Source organism: Leuresthes tenuis, unplaced genomic scaffold (genome assembly GCF_036924035.1).
Source record: "Leuresthes tenuis unplaced genomic scaffold, fLeuTen1.0.hap1 SCAF_23, whole genome shotgun sequence".
NCBI lineage: Eukaryota > Metazoa > Chordata > Actinopteri > Atheriniformes > Atherinopsidae > Leuresthes > Leuresthes tenuis.
This window is the reverse complement of record NW_027325377.1, coordinates 19,400,836-19,425,528: the sequence shown is the minus strand read 5'-3', so window position 1 is coordinate 19,425,528 and position 24,693 is coordinate 19,400,836. Positions and strand designations below refer to the sequence as shown.

At 39.7% G+C, this 24,693-nt stretch overlaps 2 protein-coding genes across 2 annotated transcripts; one reads left to right on the top strand and one right to left on the bottom strand.

Annotated features, from left to right (window-relative positions):
- Nucleotides 1-344: 344 nt before the first annotated feature.
- Nucleotides 345-13,378, bottom strand: st8sia1 (ST8 alpha-N-acetyl-neuraminide alpha-2,8-sialyltransferase 1). Its single transcript, XM_072377723.1, has 5 exons — nt 12,630-13,378; nt 11,787-11,931; nt 7,576-7,685; nt 5,111-5,203; nt 345-4,851 (listed from the first exon to the last, which is right to left on the bottom strand). The coding sequence occupies exons 1-5, from the start codon at nt 12,806-12,808 to the stop codon at nt 4,353-4,355; spliced, it is 1,026 nt and encodes a 341-aa protein (XP_072233824.1). The 5' UTR covers nt 12,809-13,378; the 3' UTR covers nt 345-4,352.
- A 7,480-nt stretch (nt 13,379-20,858) lies between these two features.
- Nucleotides 20,859-23,750, top strand: LOC140283106 (troponin I, slow skeletal muscle-like). The gene is made up of 8 exons (XM_072377760.1): nt 20,859-20,902; nt 21,438-21,464; nt 21,557-21,598; nt 22,062-22,103; nt 22,516-22,647; nt 22,739-22,828; nt 23,068-23,250; nt 23,403-23,750. Exons 3-8 carry the CDS (start codon nt 21,578-21,580, stop codon nt 23,502-23,504), a joined length of 570 nt encoding a protein of 189 aa, XP_072233861.1. The 5' UTR covers nt 20,859-20,902; nt 21,438-21,464; nt 21,557-21,577; the 3' UTR covers nt 23,505-23,750.
- Nucleotides 23,751-24,693: the final 943 nt, after the last annotated feature.

Below are 24,693 nucleotides of genomic sequence, written 5' to 3'. Positions count from 1 at the left end.
TTATGCAGTTGTGCAACAGTGTAAGAAAATGCTGAGTTTTTGGTTTGCTCTGACAAGTTGTTGAGAAATTCCAAGTCATGTCATCTCTTAGAAGTACCAAAGTGGTTAAGATACTATCAAAACTGGCAAATCACTGTTCTACAAACCCCAATGCTGATCCTCGACCTGCTAACTTTCTAAATGCGAACAAATAAAAAAAAGAATTCCACCAAAGTGCATCAGGCCTCCCTGACCATATTTAGACGAAAAGTGGCCACTACATACAACGGCCATGGTATCACTTCTGCAAGGCTGCCAACACAATTACAGAACAAGTAATCTAAAAAAAACAAAAAACACGCATGTCATCTCCATGTTAGTAATTTAAAGGCAACTATTCACAATAGAGTCAAAACCTGTAACTGGAATGTTAATGTAAGCTGTGCAGGTTGCAGCTTGAAGCTCATTGAATCAGCTTTTGAATACGTGTATTCTGACTAAAGATCTAAATCTAATTTAATCTAATCACCTTGCCAACAGACCAATATCTACATCACAAATTCAATTAACTTTTCACCAAAGAGAAAAATGAAATGAACGGCGACACATGTCAGAACATAATTAAAATAGATAAAAATCTGTACCAAAAGCACATACATATTTCAAAATCATCATGCTTTTTAAAAATTCACACTGCCATATCTCGTTCATTCACAATACTGAGCAGAGGACACAAAATAAAGGTGCAAATAGGAAACACAACAATAGAAGCTGAATGAACTGCAGTTAGATCAACTTGTCAAACTGTGCACAAAGTTAATTTCCCCCTGTAATTCACATTAAAGTTAATTTGACATCATTGACAAGAGTTATGAATGCATCACATATTTTCCAACTGATCCACCGAAACAAGCCTTGCTTAGAAAATCAAAGACGGGATTGGCATTAGAGATATCGCATTTGAATGAATCTTATTTATCTTCAAAGAAAATTGTTTTACTTCCCATTAATGTAGCTCTTGAAGCGCTACCAGTCATGCTGACTTTGGACTCTTTAGTTCAGTTGGAGATTCAAACACAATGTTGCACCAAACAAGCTTGAGTTCCATTCAGTGGAAGAAAAACAACAGATTTTTACACGATTCGTAACTGCACTCTGGAGGTAACTGCACAGTTAAAATTGTTAGTAAGTTAACTAAATGGAGCACCGTGCAATTTTAATCGGCTGCATGATAAAAAGAGACAGAAGTTGTGGCTTACTGGGCCAAGCAGATCCACCTAGCACACTATAGCGTGGGTGATTATGCAAATTGATCATAATGCCCAAAACACAACTTCCTTCTATACAGAGTTATTGCTCAAGTGGGGAGGCACTGGAATAGCACATGTAATGCTTCTGTGTGCCATTCGATAGGTTTAGTTTCAGTAGCTACACTCATTGCAAACACTAACTAGCTATCAGAAAAATTCATGAGTTGAATTCCTTTGTGTATGTAGACTTTTCTGGGGCTTGTATGCCATGAAATACAAAACCTATGGGTGGTTAATTCATCAAAGGATGTCAGCTTTAGTTAAGAGGTTTGCAAATCAATTATTCATGGTAAATAAGTCCCTCTCTCATTAACTAAATCACAGAATAGCTCTTTTTGCTATTCGGTTTGTCTCATCGGATGCAATTCACTTAATGACAGTGTGTTTCTGTTAACATTTTCTTAATGAGCTTTTGGGAGTAGCACTGTAGTCCCGTTTTGAAAACGGAACAATCGTAAAAATCCTCCTTGTTTGTGCGATAAATTGAGACGCTTGCATGGTTTTTGCCTTTTTCAAAAGCAGCTGATGCACGATAGCGGTGGAAACACTTCTGAAAAAAACTAATATTTTTCTAGCATGACTGATCACATGAACAAGTTGTTTCTACTTCTAGAGAATCTGCATGGACAACATTCACTGATGTTAAAGAAGAAACACGTTGCCTGAATTTCTCTGTTTTTCTGGCCAAAACAACAGGTTTTGCATCCTCTTTCAAGAGATTTTCTTTGTGGTTTGCCACTCAGTCGTTGTTTATTACAGCCATGTGTAACATAGCCTGGAAAGTCCCCTTACAATTATAGTTCAAAGCCTAGTTTATTCACTGCCAATCAACTGATGGAAATCTGTTTATCTTAAACAACATTGAAAGAAAATAGCTTCAGATTTGCTTAACAGCTGGATGGGAGCACAGCAAGTGCGAGTGGAGCTAAGTTGTGATATAGCTGGGAATGTTCTCTTTCATGATCAAGTCAAGATTTTCCAAGTCTGGCATCAATCCCTCTCTAAACAGTAACGGTACTCCTCCGTAGTTGACAGGAGAGCGGTGGTCTCAGTCCATTTCTTTGAAGTCTCACAGCTCACTGAGCCACAGATATCACATTAATGGGAAATACACTAAATCAAAATGACCCAGAACTCTACTTGAGTTTATCTCAAAGGCACTGGACCTCGTTCAGTTTAAGAGTGAGTAAGAACATAAAGCACTAACCTATGAACATGTTTCATACGCTGGATCTGAGGGTTGTGGTACAGTTCATGCGTTCCCCATGCAGAGTTATCCTTTTGTTGAACAATCAACAGTATGGCAAGATAACATTTCTCACTTTTAAATAACATTTTAAAGTAAGAAAATCTAAAAATCAAACAAGCACATTGTTTTCCATTCAAAAAACTTCTATATGAATGAGTTAGGCTGGACTCACACATGCGCATCGAAGGCATCAACAGTTTAATCTCCCATTCACTTTAAGTGGAGTGACATCTTGCATTGCCGAATTAAAATGTAGGTTTTTTTCCTGACTCTGCCAGCGTAGCTTGCAGTGGAAAGCTGAGAACAGTTTACCTTTTTCATGGGGCAGTGGAGATGCCAACAAACAAATCGCCTAACCAATCAAGTGTCTGATCTCACAGATTGTCGCAACAGTTCCCAGTGTCAGGCGCACGCATCTGTGTGAATCCTGCCTTTCTCTTCCCATGTGCAAACAAAAAGCAAAATAGCAGTATTAAAAACGGAACACAGAGCAAAAGTTCAGATATTCCTACACTCTGATGTAAAGTGATACCTATAACTGCACAGGAAAAACAATATTCACTATCTACTCACAAAAATATCGAACAACAAACGGAAAAACGGAATGGAAAAAAACAGAATGTGACATAGAGTCCTTTTTGTCTGTCACTTTCTCTGTATATTAATGTTTCCTCGTTTCAGAGCGCAACAAGCACAAACATTAGTTCAGACTGTATCAAAGAGTCTACTGTTCCCTTGGCTGGGCACTTGACAACTATAGTACAGTTACCAAGAGATGGCTTCCAGCAGGCTCTCTGAAGAAGTGGGTTAGAGTCTGCTTGCGTCCGAGTTATACCAAAGAGTGAGTCAGCTATGATGAGCTTCACATAAAAGGTGAAGTGCCGATGTGTGGAATTAAATTTGCAGAAAATATGAATTTCTGATTATTTTTGGCCACGCTTTCTCACTTGATGATGCATCAAAATCAAAATTCACATTAAACCTGAAAAATCACATTTGGCAAACAAAAACAACACGTAGACACCGAAGTGTACTCTTTTTCCCTTTTTGGTAAAGGGTTCAAATGCAACTTGGCTGAACATTCTAGGGGATATAGTCCATAAGACTCCATTTCTAATAGCTGCTGCTTTGAACTACAGCTCTATTTGGCACCACAGAGAATGCCAATCAAGCATTGTTGAGGAAAAAAAAACCCAGAAAGATCTTTTCATACACATACCAGGCAGCCTTCACTCTTCCTACCCCCTGCCATTTTGTTTCTCTCTCCATTAAATTCCATTCCTATTCAACCAACTAGGTACCAGGACACCATTATCTCTCCCTTGTTCCTCGTATTTCGCCAGTCTTTCAGTGTGTTTTAGTATTCCCCCTTTGGTCCTCCACTCTCTGTGTCTCTGTTTGACAAAGACCTAGAGGGGGGTATGGTCCAGCTGCCCCCATATGTCAGATACAGTCTTCAGTGTACTAAAGACCAACCCCCACACCCATTCATAGCTGATGCTTTCTGTGGAAATACACGCCAATTTTAAGGTAGAGGTGGTGCAAATTTTGGGAACTAATGGATACTTTATGTTCTGTGTATGTGTGTGTAAGCAGGCATGTATCACTGTGTTTTGTGTGGAGGACAAAACAAATTACGAGAGATTAATTTAGGCAGGAAAGTGTATGGATACAGATGCAGCGCAGGAAATCCTCAGGAAAAATACTAACACGTTTACTTCACCTCATTTACAGACAACTGCCTGCTGCTTCGCAACCCAAATGTCTTATTCTGCTTACTGAAACCGACTAAGCCTTAGTGAACCATTCTATTTTCACTCCTCAAAGTGCTGAAACTCAGTACCTTTGTGAGTGGGACAGTGCCCCACCCTCATGCGAAGTGTACCACTTTTGTGTAGTTGCCAAAGCTGGACAAACTCCTCAGGCATAGCGTGGAACCATTTATAGGGAAGGATGTTGTCATAGTAATGGTGGCTAACTGGTTGCTCGTCCAGGCCAACAGAGAACGGCCAGAAGCCGTAGGCCGTCACTTCGTCACATAGACCCAGGGCTAAACTGATGAGGAAGAGCCCTGTGGAGAGGCGTTTGGCGTGCACGCCACGGGTTTTCCAGAATTTGCCCACTGTGCGCAGGAATTCAGGGTTGGCAAAGAGCATAGTGAGGTTGGAGGAGGTGTCTGCCAGTGCGTAATACGCCCGCAATGAAGGATCGGTGCCAGGCTTCATGGAAAATGCTGGCATGTAAATGTAGCTGGAACCGTAGACCTTCATGCTATCCACAAAAGCTTTTCTGGACCACAGAAGGTTCTGAAATCTGAAAGAAAAAGAGGGTGACAGAGAGTCAATCATGCTTTGAGGAATGCTATGACATCTATGGAGTTGTCTGCTTAAATGTGTTACCTGAGTAGCAGCTGAAAGGATTAATTATTATAACTGACAAAAGAAAATTAGGATTTCAGTGTGAAATGATGATACTGAGATGCTCAAAAATAATTTGTGCCCTTTCACTATGTAAACTATGAGTACTTGTGACCATGTACGTTTGTTTTATTTGAGGGTAAAACAAATGTTACCTTTTCTCTATGATGCTGGGATTGGCAGTGACCAAGTGTGTTCTGGTTCCCACATCTTCCACATATTTATTTGAGAGCGGTGGAAGGTTACACCTAAAAGAGCAAAAAGCATGTGATATATCCTGTGCATGTATCATTTCACACACTTAGGTGTACACACTTAGGCATACACACAGACTGATTTGTGAGAGCTACTTAAATAACGTTATCATTTTGGTATTAGAGTTGATTAAGATAGTGAGCAAAGAAGCAGATGAATGGATTTGTCTCTTGCTGTGGCCAAGGAAGCTATTAATTATGCCTCCATCATTATCTGACCTTGCTTCACTCATTTCGTTTGTTTCTTAAAAACTTAGCTCCTCCAAGTGAATATGTAAGAAAGAAATGGCAACTTCAAAAGATTTATACATCGTGTCACTCAAAGAACATTGGAAACACCTGAGTTTCCTCACTCTGAACTCATCCATAAATCTCCTATCATCTTACTTCTCAATGGGAAAGTGGAAAAACCCTGAGGATGGTGGAGGTTGATTTCCAGGGTTAGTTCCAGGAGAGTGCACACATGCAGCTGTAAGTTAGTGTAGTAAAAGCACCGAAGGAGATCTTCCCCATTCTGTGATTATAGGGGATTTTCTGAACTGTAATTGCAACCTCAAGGAGGCAAGTGGAGGAGCTCAGAGTGAGGAAACAAAGGCACATACTTCCTTGCATCCGTCTCCCACACCCTCACTGGTAGACTGTGCAAGAACGCACATAAGCATTATAAAAATAACTATGTTATTACAACACAAGACACAAGGTTGTTGACCTAAAAATTGAACAGTAATATTAAAGACTTAAAATTACAGTACATGGACTGCTTACTTGGTCAACTTACCCTAAATCCATCTATCTCTTCCTTAATTACCATATTTTAGAAGTTGCCTACAAACATTGGGTGTGTGGAGATGATCTTGTAAGGGTCATAAAGACTTTACAATTAAATTGTACTTTTATTTTCTGGCAGACTAAAACCACTGAGCCGCCATGCACCACAAAGAAATGTTTATTTTGCTCATATCCAGAGTGGTATCTCCTCATCTAGACATCAATATGCAGATTTTGGGAAAGAGGTTACATTAAATGCATTCAAGAGTGCATTTTAGGAAGCCCCAGCCCGCAGAGATAGTGTTTCGTGGTTAATCACATCAGCTCCTCTTACTACCTCAGTGCAATGCGCCTTGTAACATTAAAGAGGGTTTAGTAATGATGCAGTGTGTCTAGGGCAGCTTACCCTGAAAAGGATCTATTGTTGTTGTATTAAAGGTGAAGAGCTCACAATGCTGTTGGGGGCTGATAGCGTCTCTCTTCAATATCACGTGTAGCACAGCTTTTTTTTTTTTTGCAACAACATCACCAGAACCAAACTGGAAGTAAAATGAGTCTGTTTAAGCCAGAAGTGAGGCTTCTCAAACAGGTCAGAGATAACAGTCACAAAAGAGCTCAGAACACAGGCACACAATGGCAAACAGACTTGAAGCTAGAACTATAATTCCACAATTCCAATAATGAAATAATTCCTGATCCACAAGCTATTTTTTGAAGGTATTTAAATGTTGCTTTTCTTGAATGTTTGACAATGACTATAAAGAATAACACACGACCAGAGGACTGTTTTCCAATCCATTTCTTTCTACTCATCTTATATACCGTATTTTTCAGACCATAAGGCGCACTTAAAATCCTTTAATTTTCTCAAAAATCGATAGTGCGCCTTAAAATGCGGTGGGCCTAATGTATGAATTAATTCTGGTTGTGCTTTCTGACCTAGAACCAGTTTTATGTGGTACACGGCGCTCAAAAATCTGTCAAAATGTTTTAGCACGGCCTTGGTAAGCTACGAAGCTGCACTGCTCGATGGTTTGAGCATTACGGCCACCGTAGTCACGAGCCTCGCGGAGTAATACGATCTGTGCTTCAACATTAAGGTGTGTGCATTCATTCATTCATTTTCTATACCCGCTGCCCCAAAAATGGCTCCTGTTAAGAAACATGCTTACGAAGCAGATTTCAAACTCAACGCTATCAGCCACACAGTACAACAAGTGAGTTGAATAAAGTTTGACTTATCTGAGTTTTGTTTAATTTAATGTGCCTTATAACCTGGTGTGAGTTATGTATGAAAATAGACCCATTAGCAGTCAATCACTGATACTGCGGCATATAACCAGGTGTACTTTATAGCCCGAAAAATACGATACCTCCCTCTGTTCCTATTTTGCTTAGTCACTCCTTGCCTCTTTTCTTTCTTGACCCTACTGTGACCCATTTTTCTGTGTATTTGACTATTCGCTACGCAGACACCAGCTCTCAGTATAATAGATGGTGTGTTGGTGCTCTCTTGGGCATGGCATATTCAAATCTGAAGGAGTTGCAAAGCAGTTACATGCATGCCCTCATACACCCAGAGAGTCTCCACCTCTCACCGCATGACGAAGTCGGCTTGGTCGATGTCTCGTCCACACTTGCTGTGTCTGAGGATGCCACCGTTGCCCACCACTGCACACTTCTTCAGGGGCAGGTGCAGAGGGTTGGCCTTGGCAGAAAAAATAGAAAAAGGTGCAGCTTTGTTAGCATATAATTAGTCACAAGAGCCTGGTCATAAAAGCATTGAACAAGTTGCACAGATACACAGAAACAAGCAATTATTTCCCCTTCAGTTAGATTCTAGCAATGAGACCATCGCCTTTGTGTGCCCTTTTTGTCTAGTGCTCCTTTCATCTCACAGCCTTGGGGGCTGATGGGTAAACCAGCAAAAAAAAAATATGACGTCGTCTCTAAAAGCAAGCTGGAGTCATACAGCTTATGAATCTGCCTGTTTCTGGCATTTCATCTTGGAACAATGTACATATTACATATGGTGATTTTATCTAACAAGCCGACACAAAAAGGATCTACTTTTTACAGTATGTACTTTTTACAGAATAACACTTGATGTCTTTTTTCCCTCCTCCATGTCATTTCAATCGACCTGGTGGCCTAACAAATAGACAATCACACACCTTATCTACAGTGGCAAGAGAAGCAATTCTTCTTAACTGAGCAAAAGCGAATAAATTAGGCTTAATTTTCCACATCAAGGCCACCCACAAACGCAAGTGCTAGCAAAACTAATTCTGGGTATATTGTCGTCGATAGTAACATGATGGATGTATCCATCAGTTTTTTTTACAGTGTATGTTTACAATAGCGCAGTTGAAAGATACCCACTGTGCCTAAAGCTGCTATATTTTTGCTCTACATTTACATTTATGAAAAACCAATAACCAGTAAGTTGAGATCCAGGCATCTGCATAACTTTCATTGAATTTAACTCGATTTTAGCCAAAATTGCTAAGTAGCATTAAACATCTGTTTCCCATAAGATTCCTCCATGGGAATAGAGTTGGTAGACATCCATTTCCTGTCTTTTGGACATCATGTCGCTCTTTAATCAGAGAAACGAAATGAGTGACATAGAGCTCAGCAATGGAAAAATCGTGTTCAAGAAAGCATACCGTGCAATTGTTGTAATACTGGCATGGCAGCTGATTAAAAAGTACCATTAAAAGCAGCTCCCCGACAAGATAAAAGGCCGACTAATGTGAAAATATTTTTAAAAAGGAGAAGGGCGAGATGCAACGTAATTTCCTTTTTATTCTATAATGCTGACTGCACAGTTCACTATGTTTTGTTATAATTCGCAAAATTCCAATGAAGTTAATGAAGTCATATAAAAACCATACATTCACAGGATTCGGGTCAAGCTTTTATCTGTGCAGTTTTGAATAGCCATGCTTTGTATTATATTATCTACTTTGAAAGGTTTAGACATGTCCATAGAACGCAGAGACGTCTAAACAGCAGGAGAAATGCACTCGAAAGCCAACTAAATCCTTTCCTCTCCACCCGATGTAAAGGAGTTGAACTTTTTAGGTCTTTCTTCATAACACAAGGTAATAGCCACTCTCTCAAAACCAGAAGCCTTGGCTGTGAATAACAACTTTATCATCTGAACTGAATTTTTTGTCAGTATCAAAGCTGCTGCAGATGAAACTGAAACACCACACTTCAAGAGGAAAAGGCCAAAAATGTCCTTTCTCTGTATCTCAACAGCATTTAAGTCTGAGGCTGGATTAAGTGAGACGGCGGAAACAATTGTGCTCATTATTCCCCATGAGTGTGCATGCATAAGAATACATACACACACACACACACACGCAACTCTCTTTGCCTCAAGGTCTCTTTTAGACCATAACAGAACGGGCTGAGTCAGCAGACAATACTCCTGAAAACATCTCATCAACAAGGGGGAGGGGAACAACAAAGTTGGACTAAAACTTGACATTTCTTAGGACAGCAAACAGTAGAGCAAAGAGAAAGTTTTTTTCCAGTAATTTCTTCATCATCCAAATCATTCACCAATGATTGCAAATCTTACATTTGAGGACACGAAACTAGCTACAGTTTGTCCGACAACGACATCCGTGACGTTCAGAGAAGTAAAGATCAAAGGAATCTGCAGTTTAGTCCACAAAGCCTTACGTACATATGCTCTGTTTGAGCCACGGAACTAACCAGCAATTAACTGTCAAAACCTTAATTGGCACATTCCCTGGCAGATGCCCAAGTTCTGTAGCTGCTGCCAGCTCGGTGTAGCATGGCTGGTTGCCTGTGCTCAGACCTACAATCACAAGGTGGTAGTTGACAAGGCAAACTATTCAACTTCATTCATCATGTGTAACTAGCAGGTACTTTCTTTCTGAGAAGACATGAAGTACTGACAGGAAGTATTTTGCAAAAAGTGCAGTGGGGCAATAGGTGTGAGTGTTACTTGCACACGAGTTGTACAATGTGGTAGGGTCTTTAACCTGTGGCTAAAGGTGTCTCTGCTTTGGGCGTTTCTGCACAAACAGGATGTATTACATTTAGCGCAGACAACTGTCACATTCTTAACGTGAGAGATTCTCACGCCTTACATCTCTTACCGCATAAACAAACTCATAATTGATTTCATGCTACTCACAAAAGGTTAATCTACAAAGCATGAACAGAAAAGATCGAGAAGGCAGCTGCGTGCAGCAGCGAGTTGGTCAAATCCTTTAAGCACACCCTGCAAACTGCACTGTACATTAAACGATCTACTGAGGTGAATTCTCAAAGTAGCCAGCCGGTGACGAGCCCCCAATCATTCCCACAGTCAGCCAGGCCAAAGCCTCCAGGGGCACACTGTCAAGACTTCAGTGCCATCCCGACTCAACACATACGAGCATTACAAACACACTGATCTGTTAGTAGGTGAGACTTAAATCGATTTCGTAAATATTTTTTCTCCATGGAAAAAAAAACGTTTTATATAAATGTTCATGATAGTTCCTGTTCACTTTCAAAACCATAAATAAGTGAGAAAATGGCTGAAGGCAGCATTACAGACAGTTATAGCAGTCTTTAAAATGTTTGAAAATTCCCTCAATCCCCACTGGAGCGAAATGATTTAAACAAATAAAAGGCCAGGTACATAAAGGTGTGTGTTTAAATCCACTGCTATAATTTCAAGCAGCTGCACACGTTCTCTCTTTATCTTCACATTTCTTCCTTTATTCACCCACATCTCCCCCATCCTTCATGAATGAACATGCATAGCAAGCTTACAAATTAGGGTCAGATATTTATCACGGTCAGCAACCAGGATATCAGACTGCATACATGGAGCAACAAAGGCTGGACTCAGTCTTAATTAATATTGAGATCTGCTTTCCCTGGACACCATAACCACGGCAACAGCTCTTCCCCCACAGTTTCGCATTTGGTCCTGTATCCAGGCACAAATTCCCCTCATCCAGATGCGCCAGCACACACCTACGCGCTCAGCAGTAGATGCTTGGAAAAACAGACCCATAGCTCTTATCTGGGAAAGGAACAGGACATCTCCAGTGATCCATTTTAAAATATACAAAAGATGGACTAACAATTCAAATCTGTCCTTATCTGCACTCGCATTTTCATTCATTTTGCTATCTTTCTGTGAAACTGAAAGGAGCATGGAGATGAATATATGAACTTTTATGAACTCTAAAACACATTCAAGTATTAATAACGGATTGAATATTTATTTCTTTCGTAAGGGACCATGGTATAAGCGGGATAATGCCCTCCGAAGAGAGTGTCCATTCATTTCTGATAACTGACACCTCTTTGGGCATTATCCCTTACATGGAAAAGGGCAGCAGATTTTGTGTTGCCCATTACTGATGTTTGAAGCATCGAGAAGCCCCACCTCCCCCTCCAGAACCTGCTCCTTCTCATACAATTGCCATCTGAATATTGACTCACTTCACACTGACAATGTTCTCCTCTCTCAGAAGATGACTGTCTGCTCCACTGCCCCTCCCCCTCCTCCATTATGGCTCACCAAGGATCCCAAGGATCCCTCCCCACATCAGTGTCATGCGCTGAGTGGGAAAGAAATCATTTTCTATCATCTGCTCTCAGTTATTTCACAGTATTGCAGCTGCCTTTCCTAAAGTCTTGTAAGTAACAAGTAAAGGCTTTGCAGCCTTTTGCATGTCAAGCCTGAACATATTGTCGGCGCAATGGACATTTATTTAAATCAATGTTTGAGCTCTCTTTCCAATTAAGTTCCACTATGTAGATGTACCTGTACAAAGAGCGGATATGTCTCGTTGTTGACTGTGTGCGAGTGATAAAACTCGCCATCGTACCACAGGACCTTGCCCATTGGTGAGTTCTCCTTGGTCACTGCAAACATCCGCCTCGGATCGCAACATTCTGTCAGCAGCTTTCTGTTAGGAGAGATGAAAAATAAGCCGGGCCACGAGTGATCCCTCAGACATTTTCTCATCCGACAGGACAAAAAGCCGGTTATTGCACAAGAAAAGCATGTTTATTTAGCAGACATTTGAATCTCGTCTAAGCATTTTCCTGAGAATCTATTAGGTAAATATTTAACCACACAGAATGTCTTTAAAGCTCTACAGAGAACCAGAGAAACTAAGCTCAGAGTGAGCATCCTCCAGTAGGCTTGACCGCTGCTCTGCAGGTGTCACTTTCTGTGATTATCTTAATCGGCTTTGCTTGTGAGAATTACCACAACTGAATAAGGTTTAAATAAGACTGCCATAGTGAAACTAACGTGCTCTGTTTATCTAGCTTGGGTTTAGAAACACTGTTACTGTCCAATAGAAGGACATATGGGGACTGTCTGTGTCTGTGATACAATATGCATGTAGAGTATATTACAGAGTTGTAGCCTGGAAAATTGCTATTGTTGAAAATGAATTATTTTCACAGAATGTAACTATCAAAAACCTTTACAAAAGAGTGTAAGGTGCAACTCGTTGTGACACCACAGTGGCTTAGGGTACAGACAAAAGATGGCACAGTGCAGAACGACAACAAGAGAAAAGGAATGGGATCAACGGGCCTCGAATTTAGAAAACAATTAAAACCAGTAGACAGAAATCTGAACCTTGAGTCGAACCTGTACAAATCGATGCCTGTCTGGTTCCTCCGCCACACTTCTCCCTGTCTCAGCACCTCTTCCACTATTTCTTTGTCACGGGGGATTCTGTAGTCGGGAAAGACGTAGAACCAGCAGAAGACCAGCAGGCACAGAGCGGCCCACACCGACAGTTTGGCCCGGTTGCATCGCGCCAACATCTTTCCTCCGTCTTGTTTGTCCTCGGTTGTTGTTGTCAAAACAACCGGCTCACGCACATGGAAACTGCTGTAAAACGCAGGCTCGATCCAAAGCTGTTCGACGCGTCCGTAGCAAATCCGCGTCGCATCCCGCGTGCGAGGTGGAAAATGAATGGGGATACAGGGTGGTCAGTTATCCGCTTGTGTGGTTCGAGCATCGGTCTGGAACTCCGGTTTCGTATTGGCGAGGGTTTGACTGAGAGAGAGGTCTGTCCCTGCAGAGGCTCACACTCGGTTGCGGTGCTGTGGTGCAGTGTGTCGCTCTCTGCAGGAATGCGTTTCTCTGGGCGCAGAGCATCACCACCATCGTTACAGTCTGCTTATTGTGAGGAATTAGCCGGACTCCCTCCAAGCCCAGTCTCACGCTGCATCACAGTCCCAATCATCACCACCAGCCCTAATGGATCCCCTTCTTTTGCCCGCAGGAGCCAGTCTAGATCAGTGTCCCTCGACCTCTCCCTTCTTTCTCCTGTCACCACCCCCTACCGCAAAGACAAAGTGCTCCTTGCGCTCAAGGAAGTGTGTTAAGGCATGTATAACAGCAAAACTAAAGACAGAGTCTACAAAATAAAAGACCACGCAGACTCTCGCTTCTCTGGTACAGCCGTCCAGCTTTCCTGCAGCGACTATGGATAAATTACTGAGCGCACCTAATGGGCACAGGCTCAGGAGCCCAAAAACTCAAGGGACCCTTGGTCTTGCAGAAAGAGGCTCAAAATTATACACATAAGAGAAGTAAATGAGATGTGAAGTGGCACACAAGAGACAAAATGAGCACAGGGGGACAAAATGGCAACAAAAACCCCAGGTAGAATGACCGTATACAACACTAAACTTCCTTAAAACAAGGATGGTAAATGAACTGCATTAATTCAGCATTTTTTAAAGGCTTGTTAACTATAGAAAGTGCTTTATCATAAATTATTTTTTATTCCATATAATATCTGCAGCATTTTTTTTTCTGAAAAAGTCTGCTAAAGAAAAAGACAATGACCACAAAGTGACGTGGAATGATAGAGAGAGTCTGCATGATAAGGAACTGGAGATAAAAAAAAACACACACATCACCTGGTTACCATTTGTGGTTGCTTTGTTTCTGAAGCTGTTGTTTTGTTTTATGATTGTCACATCATACCCTTGTAAGGATACAATAGGAATGTTGTACAGAGAAAGAAAGAAAAAAACATAAATACCACAACACAGACTTTTGGCAAAGTGTTCATACTTTCAAATAATATACTCAACTTTTACAAGAAAAACTACTGAATGGATGTGTAAATCTAATTCTATGACTCACGCTGGAAGGTGCTGGTATGCAGATTTATCCAAAAACAAAGAGAGACCAGATCTATCATAAAACAACTTTACAATTTAGTTCATTTGCTTATCCTTATATGCTGTAACTGACATTTCAGCAAACAGACAGGTTGGCAGTCCTCTGAGTTGGAGCAATGTTTCTCTTCATATATCTTCAACGTTCTCCATCTGTGTACTTTACTCTTTTGTCTTTTTATTTTTGTTTTGGGCTATTTCTGCACCAGCATTTGAAAAATCACCTCTGCAAACTGTTGAGTAAATAACGATAGGATAATAATCTACAATCTAAATAAAATGTTTTTTTTAATCTGTTAACAGAAAAGGCTTCAAATCAGTCCACATGCTCCAGCTGATTTTCTTCCATGGTAGTTTCGTTAGTTATTTTATCCATTTTTTTAAATCAATATTTGATCTTTTCTTTAAAAACCAGGGTAACGTGCATTTTCATGTTACTATCAAACCTTTGTTATTGGTTGTTATTTTGAAATTCCTGCTTTTAATATCCCGCTGAATTCCTGCTGCCTTGTCACAGGTGCTGCAGAGGACAAGCGCCTCTCCGTCTGCTCTCTGCTGGGACCTGCGAGATGAGGTGATGCCGCCCCCTGCTGGCCTTTGTCTGCAACACTATACAAAAAAAAAAGTCAAACGATTGAGACAATGATGCAGCTGCCACGCCCAAATTCTCAACAAAAGCCACTCCATTTGGAATCTGTGCACCTTCCACTAAATGATTACAGCTGTTGTCCTTCAAAAGAAAAGTCCCACACGTTCACAGTCTGCCCCAAACACTTTAATTTTTTTTTCTCTTTGTGTGTCTTTGTGTGAAAGCAGAAGCCTATTGTGAGAAAATAAAGCTCTGCTGACCTCCTGTGGACAAAGCCAGTGCCCATACTTTATTTAGCTGGGTTTTTTCCCATAAAATAAATCTGTGTGCGTGGAGGGATCCATAAAGAATAACCTGAACCTTTTGACTGCGAGCTGTGCGTTGTTTCTTGGTGTGCACATGACTTTGAGGAAAGTTGATACCTTCAGGATTGTCTTTCACCTGCTTGTAAGGTCACTCGGGGCCAAATACAACACAAGTATTACAACAGAAGACAGAGATTGAGGAGACCCCACAATGATCCCCATCCCTTTCTCAGTCAGTATAAATACACTGCAGGCTTATCAAAGGGAGGTGTTTAGAAATGTGGCCTACTCAGGGCACTCACTGCACTCTGCTGGGAATATTGGAGGGCAGAGTCAAGGTTGGAGCAGCAACCACAGGGAAGCCGTAGTGGGTCATTTGGCTGAAGTCATGCGTCAGCTGTTCGCTTTGGCCTGTGTGCAAACAAAGGTGTTACTATGGAGGTCTGTACAATGTCCAAATCAGGCAAGCAGTAAAGGATATGGAAATAAGTAACTGCTATGAGACAAGTTACAACAAACACTGCACAACACAAGTGGATCAAATATTTAGACAAAGTTTAGAAAAAAGTTCAAAATCCTTTTTTTAAATAGCACTAGTTCGCTTTTAGTGATGTGTTTTTTGTGTAGGTGTGACTCAGATTCTATTTCTGTTTGGAAAGTTTATTCTTGGATGATTATCTCCGATATCTGAGTAAGATTTCATTGTTTGCTGGTAGAGATACTTTTGACATTTTTTCAACAATTCTGTTGTTTATCTATCAAAGATGCATCACATCTAATTTATAATCAATAGTTTTAAATGCATAATTCTAATCTAAAAAAAACCAGAACATTGATCAAAATCATCTGTCAATCCCCATATGTAAAACTGAATAATCATTGCACATTTCAATATCTAGTTTGATTTAGACTAGAATTGAAGGAAATTAAGCTATAATCATTGAGGAATTCTAATTAACAGGACGGGGTTATACTTAGAAAAGTAAAAGTACTGATTATCATCATAGACCCTTTCTCTTGTGCAGTAAACTACCAACGCGATGATTATACAATAAAACCTGCTTCTAAAAGTGCATTTTTCTTTTCTTGGCTTTGTTTAATTAATCAATGATTCTGAAGTTTAAGAGGGAGCCTGAATAGCTAACCATCTCTCTGTGCTGATGTGTGTTGGACTGGAAATCTTTCTAGGGTGTTATCTGATTCATTCTCATACTGACAGCTGGGATAGGCTCCGGCATCTGTAGTGTCGACAAGTTTCAAGGCTAAAAGAATATTGCATGACCACTTCTTCTTTTGGAAATCCTGACATGTCTAAATTTTGCAATATTTGCAACTTTTGGGAGGGTGGGGGGTGTGTGTGTGTGGGGGGGGGGGGGGGGGGGGGGACTAGAGACAGCAGTCTGGAGCCCCCTTCAAGTAGCAGAGGGAAATATGACTCATTTGAGCTTTTCCACATCCGGACTGACTTCATTCTAGAATTCCTTTAAGAAGCCAAGATATCATCATTAGGAAGGGGGGGTGAGGGGGTTGGATGGCACAGCGGCACACAGCTCTTTCTATCATTCATGTGCTCATGACAAAAGTTCAGGACCAACAGATGGCAACAGCTTAGTCATTGCTGAGCTTGGTGAGTTCATAACACAGCAACACCACTGAAAAACACTTGTCACTTCCAGGTTTTAGACAATTATTTTGGTTGGTTTGAGTTACAATTAAAAACTACTCACTCATTTCAGCTACCATTTCGTTCTATGCCTTTGTTATATATAAACTCAACTCCTTACGACAAAACTTTGTCACTTCCTAGTTGGGTTAGGACTAAAATACATTCTTTTTACCAAGCGACCACAACCACCAACTTCCAGAATTTTTACAATTCACACAGTTTCGCTGTTGCTCTCATGACAATGAGAAATCACGTCCTCAAATGTAGTTATGGTCCATTTTGGCTTGCATGAACCAACACCCCATTGACACATATTTGGGCGGGGAAAGCTTCTGCAGATTAACAAACAGTATAAGGTCAAGCTTAATCCGACCCATTTTGACCCAAGCATTTTCTAAATTTCTACTTTAAAAAAGTAGAACCTAGTAAGACTTTGCTGTCTCTATTGTTTAACTCAACTTTGCAGTCCTGTGATCAGGTTTATTTATCAAGAGTACACGATTAAAGTTACTTTTTAAAATGCATGATTGAAGTTGGGAATTGAAAATGCATGGTAGGTATAGAATTTTATAAAATACATAGTCAGAGTTCACCATTATGTCATGTGAATGAGGTTTCATACAAAACAATGTGCAAACTAAAGCATCTGATGTACAGTATTTAAGATGTCTGCTGCTGTATTTACATTTCATAAACCTGACCTTTTTTTGTTCACCTCAGGTATTGAGATGCAGTTTTAAGTTATAACAGACTTAAAATCAATATCAATATCTTCAAATAGCAGGTGAGAGTTAATAAAGATCTTCAAGCCACTGAAGATTCCACATCACCTGCTTACTTTACAGAAGAACACAGCTGCTCTTTCTTCTCATTCTCAAATGTTACCCACTTAAAGCAGCAACAGTAGAAAGTCCATTACAAGCAGCCCCCCTCAACACCAGAGCCTTCCTATTTTTTCTTTTTGGGTGTCTGTGTAGAGACAGAAGGGAGTTGGGTTGCATCAGAAATAGCACTCCCACCTGCTGAGGATCACTGAAAAAAGACAGAACATTTGTTGTCCCCCGCGTCTTTCCTCTTTTTGTTGGATCTCATTGCTCACTGTGGTATTGTGTTTGTGTCTCCTGTTTTCTTTCTGTTGTAAAGAGCCCGAAAGAAACAATGGATAGCACTTCACCCTGTAGGACTAAAATAATGAGATCTTTGATGGTGCATATCAAAACAATATTCATCTGTTGCTGTAGCATGCCAAAGCATTGAGATACAAATTTAAACCATAACATCTTAGATGCCGTGGTGCAAGAATTTATTGAAAGTATTTAAAGATCACTTAATCTTACGGTTGACTTTTTTCAAGGCAAAAAGGTTTTGAGTTGTTAGAGGAAAATTGCAACACCTTCCACCAATGGTTTCATTAAAAAATAGCAAGTAATTCAAATTAAGTGCTTTTTCTAAACTTTTATCATGCAAGGTTTTGATGAGAGAACAAAAGACTTCAACAAACGTCATCCACAAATGACATTCTGTCTCACTTTGGAGCCTTTTCCACTTCAAATAATCTTCACACAATTTCCAACACTCATTTTGTGTGGCATAAGAAACACAATATCTAAAAAGAATTGAATCACTAAATCACTCATAAACCAGATTTAGAGAGAAGCAGACTGAAGAGACCACATCTTTAACATGTCCATCTTGTAGCACATAAATATCACATTCGTTCTCACCATTGTTTATAATCTCAGTGAAGCCCTAACAACTAAGGAGAGCAAAAGTTCCTCAGAGGACCCCATGTGGCTCTAGCAAAGATGTCCTTGCAGCTAATGCTCTGTTTACCAAAACATCTTAGCGCTTGCATCAGATTTATTCTAGTATAAGCCAGTGGAAAGATGAGAAACTTGATGCTTAGGGGTTAAATGATTTGCAAGAAGTGTCAGAGCTCCAGTCAAGATTAGTACTCGTGCTTTGAAATCTTTAAAAAGTCAAGGCAAGGAATTGTTGACAGCAGATGAAAATAGAAAACACACACAAGTGAACAAAGGCGTTTTTTTTTGTTGAGGAAGTTACAGATAATGCTGCGTTCCTGGTCAGCCACCACAACTGTAAAAAATGAAGATTAAGGTGAATCATGAAAAGTTACAGAAGAATTTCTGTTACACCTGAGGTTTGTTAACATCTGATAACATCAAACTAGACCAAATCTGTCTTGACAGCAGATGCCCTGAGTGCAATGTGCACTTTAATGCTTATCAGTGCAATGCCCATGACCACAATAGACCTGCTAATGCACAACAAGAGAAAAAGTTATGCTTTGGAATCAATAAGCATGAAAGAACAGATGTGGAAACAAGAAATAACAAACATGAATGTTTGCAGAAACAGCTAGAAAAACTTGTATATATACATACATGAGACTTTCACCATGGAGATTGGGCTTCATGTGCCATACGTGACCCTTATTAATTTTTCAATTGCCTGAACAATAACATCAGCAGCTAACTGAATATGGATTTTTACAGAATCTTGATTATTTTCCCTTTTGTTTTTAAATTGCAAATGCTCTTGCAAAGTTTTTTACATCTGTGTGTATTTTAGAGGCGTCTTTTGACGATAACAAAGCAAAAACCTTACCACATCGCTAATTCTGGATTGTGTGTCAGCGCTACATGAGTTTAGTATATGTGCATCCTGCTTTCTTTAAATGAGAATTTACTTGTAACTGATCAGTTGCCTCTGGTCAGTACTTCTGATCAAATGCCTCTACACACGATGAGCAGTGATCAACATGAAAAGTTACTGGATGGCTCATTCAGTTACACATGTATGCTCTGCTTTAGATAATTGTCATGTTTCACTAAGTACACAGTTGTAAATGAGCTGAATAATTTCCTTCAGTCTTAATCATATGCACTGACAGTGATACCAGTTAAAGGCAGGTTTTTATAGGAGAAGGGTCAGAGCTATTCTTTGAATATGACTGTGAGCGTTTGTCATTCATGAGGGCTTTAGGTGTGCTCATCCACTGAATCATTATTACTGAGACAGTGAGCTCTCTTTAGCTCCTACCTATGAATGTAATTGCTAATATTACACGTTTAGTTTAAGACAGCTAAAAGCAATCATTGTCTTAGTTTGATACAGACACAGTTAAGTCTACAGTAACTTGAGACAAAAAGTGTTCATTTTCAACACAATATTTGCCCAATTTGAACCTGCTTTTGATGCATGAACCCGACAATAAATGGGAATCTAGACTAGACAATTGGCATTGTGAACCCCATAAGTTTGATGCATTTTGTCATACAAAACATAAAACCTTCTTCGATATTTTACACAGCTTTCAAATGTAGATGAAGAAACTGATCCATACGCATGCAAAGCTCAAAAATAAGCATTTGACTGAACAGTGAGTACAAGAATAATATGTTGCAGGGTTTTCTGCATTTCATTAAACGTAATGATTTATAGACTCATGACTGAAAAAAATGCCTTAGCTGTCATCGCAGCATATTTATCCACCTAATAAAACGTTCTATTTGATAAGTACAAAACATAAAAATGTAAAAAGAGGAGGTCATAGCCATAGAATATATGAAATGAACTCCTAAAAACTAAAAATAAAGCCTATTTTGCTTTTGGAGAGAGTGAAATGGAAACAATAGGTTCATGGTTGAGTTTACAATTTCTGATAGCATTCACAGCTCCTGTTACATGGAGCAAGCCAGCAATTATTTCCAGTTTTAAATCTTCATGCTGTGCTATACAAAGATAAGCTAAACTTTTGCTGGCTCCAGCTGCACATGTTTACTAAGATTCCATAAGATTACAACTTTTTCTTGATGGGAAATTGTGACAACGTTCACAGTTAATAATTGAGTTTGTGTATATATCAATTCCAGGAAGAAATAGATATTGTTTTCATGCAATAAAGGACAATATCCTGAAAATACCATTAAAGTTATGCTCATGATGTATTATTACACTTCCCTGGTGTTGTCACAGTGTTGGGGGAGGTGATATCCCATGCTTGGTGTTATGCCAGCACATTCTTGGGACCAGACGTTATATTTGCTGTCCACTCACCACCCACCTCAAATAAAAAGCTCCACATTGTCTACAGCTGCTGGTGTTTGATTCTCTACACCTCTGCTGACATCCATTCCCAGGTAAAACTGCTACGTAATATATTCAAGGCTTTCAGTAAATCTAAAACTTCTAATGTGGTGTTTAATGTTGAAAATTGGTCTTTTTTGTTCTACTTAAGAGTGAATGATTGAGTGAATGAAATGAAATAATCCTTATTTTCTCGCAAGCTCTGAGATCAAATGATATAAAATAACTAAAGGATTGCTGAGGATATCATTATTATAACATCATTTTTACTTATAAATGTTTACATTTCTGCATGTTTGTAAATTACTGTAAGCATCTGAAAAGAACTGATCTGCCAAGTCTGCGTACATTATGTCTTCTGTGTTAGTTCAAATGTTGTTGTCATTAGTGGTACTGCAACAAAAACTGATGATTCTGCAAATACCGAAGGAAACTGTCCTTGTAGCATCCTTGCTTTAATCATCCTGTCAAAGGATGTCCAGGACTATGTGCTATTCAGCACCACAATGGGTCAGATTACATTATGGATTGAGGACATGATCCAAATTACTCTGCAATTTAACCAATAAGCACTTCCTTCTCTTGCAGGTGTTTGATTTTCTAATCATAGCTTAGGTGAGATGAGAAAATTCCCATAATCCTCATATTTGTGTCATTGTTAACATGTAAACATCATCAGTCAAATTCGTCTCTGTCTGTTGTTTCAGGAGCACCACAGACCCAGAGCAATGAATCCCAAAGGGGATAAGGTGAGCCAGCTATGTTCCACTGTGTTAATCCTCCATGCATGGAGAGGGGACACATTGTCCTTACAGACATGGCAAAGATGTGGCAGTGGTTATCTGTCAGAATTGTTATCAGCATCCCTGAGAGCTTTCCACTTGACTTCATACTAATAATAAAGCATTATCTATTCACGTGTAACTGCAGTAAGTGGCGTTGAGTTGGACACATACAGGTCTTTGTATAAAGTTTTTTCTGTGCATGGAACAGATTATTGTCATGCTGGTCAGCTCCTGATTCATTATGTGTAATTTTAGTTGAAATACAAGGATTGGTTATTTATCAATTTATTTTTTGGACAGGATTATTTTGTATGCTGCACTTGTAATCATTTTGCATCATCAGGGGCCACTTTAAAAACCAAAATAATCTCATTAACCTTTTAACTGAAGTAAAATTGTACTGAAAAAATGTTTGCTTTCCTCACAGCCGAAGTCGAAGATTTCGGCTTCTCGCAAGCTCTCCCTCAAAGTGAGTCGTTATTTCATACTTTTTTTTCATGACACAGTCCCACAGTTGTTCAAGTGTACCCAAGCACCCCCTGACAAGACCACGTCATGTCCCAAAAGTGCTGATTTCTTAATATTCTATATTGCATATTGTTTAGCAGCTTTCAATAAAATAACAACTTAAAACCCTTGTTTAGTCATGATTCCTAAGCATTTTTGCTTTGTTAGTTACATCAAGTCTTAGAGCTCGCCATATATGGTTATTTGGATAAACAGTATATTGTTGTACTCTATAGCAGGATATGCTGTATATGTGGGAATTCTGACATCTTGCACACTGATATAAGTAGAGTGTGACACATTGGAAGTCAGTTGAGGCCTTTTCATTGACCACACCCAGCAATTTACGATTGATATCTGTTGTGTCCAACCAGATGCTGCTCCTCACAAGAGCCTGTGAGGATTTGGAGAGGGAGAAGCAAGATCGAGAGGAGGAGAAAGTGCGCTATCTAGGAGAGAAGTTGCCCCCATTGCAGATGTCTGGATTGTCACTGGATGACCTACAAGTAAGACTTGGAGATGACAAAGAACAACCTGTTTAACAAAAGAAAATGTATTCATGTATCTAATGTAAAAAAAAAAAAACATTTCTTTTAGAAACTGTGCAAACAGCTTCATGGAAAAATTGACATTGTGGATGAGGAGAGATATGACTGTGAACACAAAGTGATCAAACACAACAAAGATGTAAGTGTCTCTTGACCCCATTTTACACATTTTCTAAACAGTTCACTTGAAATCAGAGTTGAAATACATTATCATCTTGTTTGAAGTTTAACTATTAAAACAGCTACAACTAAAAAAATAGAACCTACAATAGAACCTACAATATACCATAAAATATCTCCTTAACATGTTAGAAGGCCCAAAAGGTATTTTAAAAAGTAGATTTTTTTAAATATATATTTTCTTCCTTAATACTGTAGATCCATGAGCTGAAACTGAAAGTACAGGACCTTGGAGGCAAGTTTAAAAAGCCTGCGCTTAGGAAGGTGAGGGTATCAGCAGATGAGATGATGAGAGCTCTTCTGGGCTCAAAACACAAGGGCTCAATGGACCTGAGAGCCAACCTCAAGTCTGTGAAGAAAGAGGATGTCAAACAAGACAAGGTAACAGAGCCAAAATTCACAATTGTATTATCTTTCAGTCTAAGGCATCCTCTATACGTCTATGATTCCCTGAGACCAGCGATTGTGGCTACTCAATGAAATCCCCTCAACAAGTCTCTGAATTTGAATTTTTGAATTCCCCTCTTTCCTAGGTGCTTACCACTGAGGTGGGTGACTGGCGTAAGAATGTTGAGGCCATGTCAGGCATGGAGGGCCGCAAGAAGATGTTCGACACAGGTGGCGGAGCACAGTGAGAAGCGTAAACAATGAAGATGATCAAGTAAAAGCAGGGAAAACTAAAGAGTTTCAACATAAGTGTGGAATGCTCATCTGGAGGCTAGCTGACATTTGCTTACCGGCTATTTTCAACGACTCAAAGCCTGTTAAGTGTCGAATAAATAGAGACCCGCTTTTTTTTTTTTTTTAATCAAACAATATTTTGTTTTGTTATGACACCTTAAGACAAGGAAAATTAATACAAATAAATCTATTTTCCGGCATTGTCGTTCCATTTCTGTACTTGACTTTATCATGTTTCACTTTATTGGCACCTGTTGGTTCATGTGCGGCATGTAAGAGAGAACGGCGAGCGGCTTAGCGGATGATGGATTAAAAAAAGAAAGATAAAAACTCAAGGGGAGGGGGGTTGGGTGACAGGTGTTCCCTGCATATATTTCACTTAACACTGTCAAAGCAAATGAACAAACAAATGAAACAAGGTACCTTTAAGTGGAGGAGTCTTTACTTAGCAAAGGAGATAAAGCTTTGGGAATTCTGCACAATGAATTGCTTTTAAGTTAAAAGCATTTCTAGCTCACAACGTTATCATCCTGAACTAAAAGCCTCAGAAGTTGATCAGGATGACAAAAAACACTTGACACTGAAGCCCCGCACATTGCATGCATACCTGTGCTTCCTGTATGTGTCACTGGGTTGACTGGCTGCTAATGCCAAGCCACTGTCATTTGAAGTATGACAGTAAGACCAACAATAGATTCATGTTCTGTGTTAAGTGAACTTCAGAAAATGTTTTGCATGCTTTTTATGGGATGGTTCATGAAACAGCTGATGCTTGTCTTCAACAGGTCCACAAACGCACATGCTCACAAAGAACGCAAGATAACATAGACTGAATACTATGTGGAAGATGGATTATTAAAACTTGTCTGCTCCCATCACTTTGCCATCAATCAGCGACTGCAAATTGAATGCATGTGTATGTGTGTCTCATGCTAAGATTTGTGACCATACTGTAAAGCTCTTCATAACCTGCTGCTGCCCTTGGACTCAGTCTTTGTGAGCTGATAATGAGAAGCAACCCAGGTCTCGATATGCATTTTGTAACCAAAGATAGGCACAAATGGGAATGCATTGATATAGAACAAATGTTCCAGGAATATCCCAAATGCTTTCATATCAACACAACATGATGGAGCCTGTTCA